Below are 10866 nucleotides of genomic sequence, written 5' to 3'. Positions count from 1 at the left end.
TTAAAAACTGATCATTGATCAGCATCATTCAATAAAATTGTTCTGGAGGTTATTCATTGAAGATTGGTTTCCTTCTTCTTGTTCTGCTTGGATTGATAATCCATTATAGGAACAATTCTTCTTCTTTTCTTTGAAAGCAGCTTAGATAAATAATTTACATAAAAAAAATTGAATCAAGATTAAAGTAAAATGTGAGATTGATGGAATTCTTAAAGTTGTTAATTTGTCCAGATTAAGCATAAAAGTTTCAAGTAATAAATTAATTTTTTTTTAAACAAGTTAGGAATGAAATACAAGTTATGTTATTATATATGATTTTTGTGTGTATGATTCTTATGAAATTCATCATTGTAGGAAAGTGTATAAATATTAGTCTTGGACTTTAAATATTTTATCATATTTATATTTAATTTAACATATATATTTTTATTATTTTATAATTTTTTTAGTATAATCAAGATAATGACAAATTGATGGATTTGTATCATAATAGATAAATAGAAAATCATTTATCAATTAATATAAACTCATTTAAATCATATTTTAAATTATATAATTTATTTATATTGAAACTTAATAGATAAATTTAAATCTATTGAGTTCATACATGACTCCATTTTCATGCATTTGATTGAATAAATATCAAATCCATTTAATTTTTTATTGAAACCAAAACACTATTAAGAAAAAATTATTCTTGTAAAAGTTATTGTATTAACATTATTTTTTTAAATCCTCTTTTTAAAAACCACTTTGAAAATCATTTAAAAAACACTTTTGAAAATCATGTTTTTAAAAAGTGTTTGTAACTTTTTTAAATTGGTTTCTTTTAACTTTTTAAAAAAAATATTTCTTTTCAATATTCTACTAGCATATGACATTTAAGGTTCTACATAGAAAGTATTTAATATATATTTATATATGTTATGTAATTACGAATAACTTTTAATATTAACTACATCTACTTGTTTTAAAATTAATCTTTATTTAATAAAATATTTAAAGTGTGAGTAAGAATTATTGATAATTTAAATTAATTTAATTTTCTATAATATTAAATGAAATTGAAAAAACTAATAACATTATTTTTTAATGTTTTTTGGATAGATAACATAAAATATAGGGATTCAGTTCCATTTATTACTAAAGTTATATATTAGATTTTATCTAGTTAAATTCATTATCTCTAATACATGAATTTAATTTTCTTAGATTTGATGTACTGTGGATTATCTATAACTTTGCCACTTTTAGTTTTCACTTAGCATTTGTGTAAACAACTAATCCATTTCTTTAAGAGTGTGTGATTGCCACTTTCAACCATTGTCATAAAAGGAATCAAATATTTAATCTCTTAATCAATTTAAGGAATCACTAGACCAATATATTGTTGATATTTATTAATTTATTTACACGAACGTGTCCTATGCTCTACAGTTTGGATATTGCTCAATTAAACAAAACATATCATGTGTTCTATATTAGTCAATACAATTTAATTATATCAACAAAGCGTTGATATAGTGAGATAATACATTACTAAAGTTCTAAAAAGACTAAAATATGAAGAGTTTGATTCATGATAATGATACTGATTAGGAGAGATACTCACACACCACAAAATAAATTAGCTCATTACCATAGGGTGAGGAAATATTTTTAGTAGTATAAAAAATCAATTGAATTATGAGGGTAATATCATACATAATCTAAAGATTAATATATCATTTACAATTCATCCATATTACTTTATATGAAAAGACAATGATAATAAAATATGAATGATAGATATTGCAGTCAACTCATACATTATTTTCCAATTTAATTATACGAAAGAATACTTTTTCTCAAATATAAAGTTAGCTTTATAACAGTGTTGTTAGAACCGGATCGGACCGGACGGTCCGACCGGTCTGACCGCTAACTGGACTTGAAAACGGCTCTGGTTTGCCGTCTTAACCGAATGAGAGTTTGACCGCTTTGAACCGGTCCGACCATGTTAAACCCGGTTAAACTGGATTAACCCGGGAAGTAAACCGGACGACTCACTTAAAAATTTAAAAAAATTGGACAATGTTCTAATATTTTGTTTTACTACGGTCCAAAAAAAGATAAAGATGTATTATTCCAATATAATTATACATAATTATTAATTATATAAAGTTTTACATTTATATATAACTATATCTATACTAATATATAAAGTAAATACATGTTATAACCGCCAAATAACCGTCAAAGTGGTATAATTTCTTATTCCCTATTTTAACCTTTCATAATTTTTTATTTCTAAAATTTAATTTACATTTAGAGGGTCTTAAATGTATATTACTCCCATTTGTAACTTCCAGGGCATATATTTAGTTTTACACTAAGAAAGAATGTTGATGAAAAGAATGGATTGCAGTTTTAAAGAAGTTTAGGAGAGAAAGTGGATAGAACACAGAGAAAATGTGGTAACAATAAAACAAATCACCCCATTCTCTTTATAACTTCTACTGCATCCATGTTCTCATTCAATTCTTCCTCATCTACTTTTCCAACCAATTTTTTTCCATATGAAATGAGAAATGTCAGGTATGCACCGAATTTATTCCAATTATGTGATTATACTTTGCTTACCTTCTGTTAAGTTATATGTGTATATATCGTTCTCATTTTTTCTTATTCGTTTACATTTTGTTTGATGAAATGCCAAAGTGAGTTATATTATCAAATACATTTGTTACATTGCTTAAAATACCAACTTTGACAAAGGCTTAGAATCTCCTTGAGAGATGGTGGGTTTATTCCTTAAATTTTTTGCAAAAGTTTTATGCCTACTTAAAACAAAGTTAAGTACAGTATTGTTGTGTTTTGCTCCATTGTATATAATTTTTTTGTTGAAAAAACTCCGATACATTTGTTTTATGATTTTAAGTATATTTGTGTTAATAATTTCTATATGCAGTTGTTTCTCTTTGTGGGGCACTAATGTGAATTGCATCCATAATATCAATGAGATTGTTATTTCAATTAGGAAGCGGTGGAGTGGAAGTAAGGTAAGCCACAAATTATCTCTCATGACTCAAAATAGGATGCATATTTCATGCTTTAATCTAGAAAAAAATTTCTTCTTTGAGTTCATATTAGTATCACAATAATTTATACATAGGTTTTCAGGATATTAGTATTTGCTATTACAGTCATGTCAGGGATAAGCCAGTCCACAACTCTTGCTAAATGTAATTGAAAAGATCATTTATCTCCTGAGGGCTTCAAGTACTGTTATAATAGCGTGACTGATGTAAGTTGGGTTAGAAGTTATTGAGTAAAAATTACATTTCCTTTTTTTATTTTACTATTGGAACTAACATTATTTGGAATGAACCTATAGTGGGAGAAACCTGAAGAGTTGACACTATATGAACAACAAAGACCTGATCAACCGTCATAAACTTAATCACAACCTTCAATTTTATCTGCCTAACAAGTTCTAAAAATGAAACTGATATAACCTCAAAGTCACTTCCAAGGACATAATCTCCACTAGCAACAAATGCAGTAACCTATGTCTTATTCGGTAAGAATCTCTATCATCCTTCATTCTCTTAGTGAAAGATGATTTTTATTTTATGTAGCTGACTTTTCTTTTTGTAATTCAATATTTGTTTAAGTGACATATTTTGACTTGGTGCAAGTTCTTTAGAGAAGTCTAATTGGAATATGAAAGTGCTTATGTTGTATATATTATCTTTATTTAAAATAAACATTTTACTTTATTACATTAATGAATGACTAACATACTTAGTATATGTTTCTATATGGATAAATATAATATATATACTACACGTTACAAACAATAGGAAAGCGGGTTGACATACATGGGAGTGTCTGTCAACACGCTAGTATTTGTAAATAAAAATTATTAATTATATACGAAATTACCCGATCAGATCGGGCCGTTTAACCGTTTAAACCTAATACGGACCTCTGCCAGTTTGACGTTCGGCTCGAGTTTCACAACACTGCTTTATAGATCTCAAATACCATTTTTAATTAAAATAATCTCTGAATAATAGTTATTGTATATTTTTATTAAGTATATATTACTGAAAAAGTCCAAACCTTTTCCCTTTATTCATTAACCCTACTCTCGTTCACTTTTATTTTCCAACACAAACTTCTCAGTTTCCAGATAGATAAGAAAAAATGATGAAGCCATCCATGCTCAGATCCCTCCACTCCGCCGTGTCCCGCGGCTCCTCTCATCTCTCTCGCCGTGGCTACGCCACCGAGCCTGCCCCGACCCGCAAAGTCGCCATCCTTGGCGCCGCCGGCGGGATCGGACAACCCCTTTCTCTGTTGTTGAAGCTCAACCCACTCGTTTCGAGCCTCTCACTTTACGATATCGGCGGTACCCCTGGCGTCGCCGCCGATGTCAGCCACATTAACACCAGATCTGAGGTACAATCAATCGACCCTCTTCTTTTGTTTTTGCAAAAAAATATAATCTTACTGTTGTTTCATCTTTAACATAAATAGCGGAGATGTTTATTTTTATATACACCCTTTTGTGGGGTATTTTCAAAGATGGTAGCTTTATTACAATGTAATTGATTTTTCCGTTTTTTTCTGAGGTTTATGTATTTGATTAAAGATGTAACATTTATTGTAGTTTTTTATGCTAAGGTGAACTTATTTGATCTGATTTTCTGAGGCGCGTGAATCGACCCTTTTGTTGGGATTTTGTAAAGATGCTAGCTTTACCGTAATTTTGATGTTGTAGAACAATCAATTGAGCTGTTTTTATCGGGCATATCAATCCACCCTTTTGTGGGGTGTTTTTGCAAATTGCAATAATGCAATTTTTACTGTGATTTGATGTTAATTATGCTTTCTGAGGGGTACTCATCTACCATTTTTGTTTTTAATAATTTAATACTAGCTTTACTGTTATTCGATGTTGTTGGAATTGAGTTTTTGTAGTTTTTTGTGTGTCATGAGTCAAGCTTTATTGTAGTATGATGTTATGTCGTGTTAGTGTACTCAATTGAGATCTCTTTCTAGGACTAGTCTACCTTGTTTAGGGGGTTGCAAGATTTATTATAGTTTGATAGCACAATTGATTGAGATGTTTTGGTGAATTGGGATTGCAGGTAGTTGGATACCAAGGTGAAGAGCAGCTAGGAAAAGCTTTGGAGGGAGCAGATGTTGTTATTATCCCGGCTGGTGTGCCTAGAAAGCCTGGAATGACCCGTGATGATCTTTTCAACATTAATGCCGGCATTGTCAAGTCATTGGCTGCTGCTATCGCTAAGTACAGCCCCCATGTGAGTCTCTTTTTCCCTGGTCTGCTTTTTTGTTCTTTTCTGTGATTATCAACCATGTTTGCATGCTACTGTTAGTGTTGTTTTGGTTTGGATTGACAGGAAAACATGTTTTACTAGATTTTGAGCTGTGTAGGAAATAAGAGTTTGGTTATGATCAATTTTAGGTGGCCCAGTTATCTTCTATTAGTGGAAGTTACTCTGGAAATACTTCTGTTTTTTTATATATCATTCAAATCAAAATATTATTATGTGGATCGAATTGATTCTAAAGTTTACTATATTCGATTGTCCATAAATTATTATTTTTTCATCCATTAAAACTTAAACCATTAGGATTTGTGACTATTAAGATGGAAAGTTGGAAACAAAGTATGAGTATTTAATCAACAATGTAGTTTTATGTGCTGTTCTTTATTATGCATGATATGATTTTATAATCATATATTTTTGTTGGATACTAAATATTTTTGCATGTGGAATCAGGCCCTTGTTAACATTATAAGCAATCCTGTCAACTCCACCGTTCCCATTGCTGCTGAGGTTTTCAAGAAGGCAGGGACATATGATGAGAAGAGGTTGTTTGGTGTTACCACCCTTGATGTTGTCAGGGCCAAAACATTCTATGCTGGGAAAGCCAATGTTTCAGTTGCTGGTATGTGAAGTATTGGAAACTCACAATTATGCTAATGTCTTGATTGGGTTATTATGGCTTTTTATTTTGTGTCATATAGTTGTGAGTATGAAGGAAGTTTGGGGTCAGACTTAACTGTCAAGGTTTTGGGATGAATGTCGAACTAATTTCAAAAATAAAATTGTGTTTTATCTCAAGCAATAGGGTTGTTCGGCTGTGGAAGGGTTGAAATTGAATAATGATTCTGCATTTCTTTTACTCAGAGCACTTTGTTTTTAGCCTGATATGACATTTGATTTGGTTTTGTTCATGTTTATGCAGATGTCAACGTACCTGTTGTCGGTGGCCATGCAGGCATTACTATTCTGCCACTATTTTCTCAAGTAGCTTCTTGCTCTTTTAACTAAACAACTTCCTCCCTCTGGCATCTGCTTTGATTGTGTTGCTTGATGTGTACTTGATAATCTCTTGACTATTTTTCACTTTTATAGGCAACACCACAAGCCAATCTGGATGATGATGTCATTCAAGCTCTTACAAAGAGAACACAAGATGGAGGCACGGAAGTTGTCGAAGCTAAGGCTGGAAAGGGTTCTGCAACTTTGTCAATGGCGTAAGTCTGGGTCTAATTCTTTATTTAATGAAAATTCTGAATACTAATGCAAGAGTTATAGCCCAGCAACGAGTTTTGCAAAATTGATGTGAAATCTAAGCATGCACACACTTATTCTTCTTGCAGTTATGCAGGAGCCTATTTTGCCGATGCTTGCCTCAAGGGTCTTAATGGTGTCCCAGATGTCATCGAGCCCTCATTTGTGCAGTCTAATGTCACTGAACTTCCTTTCTTTGCTTCCAAGGTGATTTAACTGTTATACTTTCTGTTTATCATGTGTTTCTAATTCTACTAATTTCAATGCCTAAGCTTCACTCCCTTGTTGTTTGTTTGTCGATGCATTGGGGCGTTATTTTCTTCGATGTTTTACCCTTCTCACAGAAACACTGTTACATATTGGTTTGCTCCATTCTTTCTATTGATGAAAAAAATGCTGAAATGTTTTACAGGTGAGGCTCGGGAAAAATGGTGCTGAGGAAGTTTTCGGCTTAGGCACTCTTTCAGATTATGAGAAACAAGGCCTTGAAAACCTGAAGGCAGAACTTGCATCATCTATTGAGAAGGGAATCAAATTTGCCAACCAGTAATTGACATGTCAGGTTGCTGGATATTCTTCCATTTAAGAACCAAATCAAAGTTTTGCAATTTCAGAACCATTGTTGTAATGTTGCCAGCAGTGGCAGTGGCTTTGTTGTGTTATTTAGAGTAGGTATAAACCATGATTTAATAATAATATTGGTCTGTGAGAGCAGTTTGTTACCCAACAAGGGATTGATCTATAAACCACTTTAGGTTGACCATTCCATTCATGATAGTCCTTTTAACTTAATATGGTTTCATATAATAAAATTGCAGGGCTTTTGAATCTTATGTACTCTAACATGATTTTTCAAATGGTAGACAACTGAGTTGAGGTTAAAATAGGTAGGACATGTTGTATGATACGAATGAAACAGACTATTAAAAGCTGAAAATTATTGAAATGGAATTGCTTGATATAATTTAGCTGATAAATAGAAAATGATATAAGTTTAGTTCATAAGTTATCTCAAGTAATTCATTAAATAAGTTTATAAACCAACATGGCTGCTCTTGGTAGTTTTTTGAAACTACCTCAACATGATTATGTTTAAATGTGGGTTCAGACAAAAAAGAGTTTATAAGTGGTTAAAATAAGTTCATGTATCAAATTTTATTGATGAGATTCACTTCTTCTCAAACTAAGCAACCCATATGCATAAGCAAAAGTTGCTGGTCAGGTTTTGTTAAATGTTTACCAACTTCCTCAAAGTAATGTCCACATTATACTAAATAGTGTTGATGATACCAAATTTGTGCACCATCCGGTATTAGGTATGACATTCAGTAGAAAGTATGGTGTTCCTGTAATCCTGTTAATGCATGCCTTGTGATGGAAGTTGCATGAAGAGTGGTTAGGGACAAAGGACACCCTCTTCTTCGAAACGCTTCCCCGGTGTGTTTTTGCTTGTGGCTGGTTCAGGTCCATAAGAAAGAAGGTATGCTGAATTAGGGATGGGCCAAAAGTTCTGAAGAAGGGAATGACTTGCAAGATCAATGTTTACTGCAACTAAAATGGCATTGGCTTATGATTATGAGAGATTCTTTCTGTGCATGAAGGATACAAGATACTGTAAATACCCTATTCCACATGATTGTTAGAAGTTGTATTTAGTTAAATGATTATATCTAATCCATTTTAATTTGAAAGAAATAACCAATAATTTTACAAGACACTCTCTACAAGCTTTCTTATATTTAATATTACTGAGCATTATAAATTGATCAATCATGCAAAACACCTTCCTTGTGCTTATTGTCTAACCTGATTTAGTCACTTAACATAAACAAAGTTCAGACATTAACATCAAAACAGTTAAGTACAAGAAGTATTTGAGACTGGTAATGTTGTCCAGATAAATCTGTGAGAATACCATACTGTTCTATTGATTCGAATAAAGAAGATTTGAGAATTGCAGTGTTGTCCAGATAACCTTCAACTTTAAGAGAATTGTCTTTTATAAATTTTGATAGACAAGCTTACTCTATAATGAAAGTTAGTGCAAGATTCTACAAATTAGCAGCAAGTACAAATTATCTAGGAAAAATATCAAGTACATGTGGTTATAAATTCTCAGTAAACATGATATTGGAGTGATTTTATATTTGATAGACAAGGCATTTGAGTAGGTTTTAACAAGAGGGATACATATATTCATCTGATCTTATTGGCATGTGGTAGTCCAATTCCGAGGGACGAAGACCCTGCAATATCAGTTCTCCCCTGGCTGTTCTTTGAATACTGAGATGATTTTAAATGCAAGAGTTTTCCATGGTTAATAAACATGGATAAAATTGCTACTTGTGAAATCAAATCAGATTGTATTGATGGATAAAAAGATAAATGTGCACTATAGGTTCAGTTCAATTATGCTAATATGAATGAAAATATGAGACCTCTGGTATGCTGCATTATACACTTAATTGAGCAGAGAACCCTGCTATTTTTTGCTTTGTACATTTTATTCATGAAATTACTAGTTCTTGGAATGTACGTTATGTGAGGTAGATGGTTGGTCTAATACATACATGGTATAACTGTTACAGAGACTTCCAGTTTGAAAATAACTAGCAACTGTAATATTGGGAAGGAAGAAGAGAAATTAAAATACATTAAGGTTTAATCATTACAAAAGCAAAACTTATACCACTATATTGACTCTATTTTCACTTGTGCTAAACAAGCCTAAGTGTAAGTCAAAAAGAGTGCATGTCAAAACAAGTTTTGACTTATTATGTAAATTCATACACATAGGAGCAACCACAGATTATTTGTTAGGATATGATATGGCTCCTAACAAAATACCAATTTGAGATGGCTAGTGATGTTGAGCATCTGGTCCTGCAGGTGAGACTCTATCTAACCTTGCACCAAGCATTGACCTCTTTGTGTGCCACTCTTTGATATTTCTTACATTGTTGATAAATTCACTTAAACCAAGTTTAATATTAACCCTTTTGCTTATTGTTGAGAATTGAGGAACTAGTCTAGCCTCTGAACTCACAACAAACAATGTCAGAGTAATTAGAAGCAGAACAAGTTGTATTGTTTTCATTGATGCAGCCATTGTTCACAAAAATTCAAATGGCAAGTAAAAGAAGCAAAGTAGCTTAAAATAAATGCTTGTAATTGTAGATATATCTCTTAGAGAAGTAGCTCATAGTATAAGAACATAAAGCCTATATATACACATGCAAAGTTGGAAGAAATACAATGGAAATGAAGTATAGGAGAGTTGCAATAGAAGAGTACTATTGGAAGGTCGTGTAGGCAGATAAATGTTTTTTAATAAGAAAATGTTACAATCCTTATTGGGTGTGGCAACTTTGGCATTTTCTTCCTCTCTTTTATGACCATACTAATTCATGAGATTGTCTTGTTCACCTTATAGAAAAGATTGATTTAGAAAAGTAGTGAGGACAAAAGAGCCTTTAGTCCAACTTTTGAAAGTCTTATGTATCATTATTGATGTAGATATGCCATGAAAACCTTCCATATATGCTTTCTCCAGTCATCATACATGAGATGATTATTTGTCTCTAACACCGTCCTCACACTAATGCACAAGTCATTCGGCTCATTTACATATTTCTTTAACCATATTTTTATTTCTATAAGCTTGGTCCATGTAACATTATAGGCCTTCTTTGGTTTCTGCATGCCATAGGTTGCTTGGGTTTTTTTTATGTGCACAATGGGTCGCAGTCCAAATGTCCAATGAGAAAGCTCGAAAGTTGATCCTAGTTATAGGATTCAAACCTTTAACCTTATAATAGTCCAATTTCAATATGACTTGTCATTACGGTTTAATTAACCATCTCTTTAAAAAATAGAATGTAAAAACCAAATTCAAGCCTATTGAAATTCCTAGCATATCTCCATATGTATTAGTCCTCTATTTCTGGCATGTACACTAACCACCCATGTCACAAATTTTGATATAGTTAATGCCTTTGGTATGAATATATAATGTATGAATTTATGTGAGAAGGGATAGGGAGTGGATGACATCGTGTCCCATCCCTAGTCACTATATACAAGAGACAATTAGAGTGTAATGTCTTTATTTAAGCACTACTATGTATCATTAGATAAATCAGTGATTTTGTTTATAGGCCAAGGTGCCATGTGTAGCGGAGAGTGTGGCTCGGTGTGCAAGCCAGGGAAAGCAACAGTTTATAGAAGATGAGAGTTAGAGGGGGGAAAATTAAACGATTCAGGGTTATATGTG

The 10866-nt window shown here is 32.1% G+C and overlaps 1 protein-coding gene across 1 annotated transcript; it reads left to right on the top strand.

Annotated features, from left to right (window-relative positions):
• LOC109325790 (malate dehydrogenase, mitochondrial-like) lies at positions 4120-7383 on the top strand. Its single transcript, XM_019558353.1, has 7 exons — positions 4120-4446; positions 5139-5312; positions 5796-5964; positions 6265-6326; positions 6435-6556; positions 6683-6800; positions 7006-7383. Exons 1-7 carry the CDS (start codon positions 4192-4194, stop codon positions 7141-7143), a joined length of 1038 nt encoding a protein of 345 aa, XP_019413898.1. The 5' UTR covers positions 4120-4191; the 3' UTR covers positions 7144-7383.

This window comes from Lupinus angustifolius, chromosome LG13 (assembly GCF_001865875.1).
Source record: "Lupinus angustifolius cultivar Tanjil chromosome LG13, LupAngTanjil_v1.0, whole genome shotgun sequence".
NCBI lineage: Eukaryota > Viridiplantae > Streptophyta > Magnoliopsida > Fabales > Fabaceae > Lupinus > Lupinus angustifolius.
Note: the sequence above shows the minus strand (reverse complement) of the source record. Positions and strands in the feature narration are given on the sequence as shown.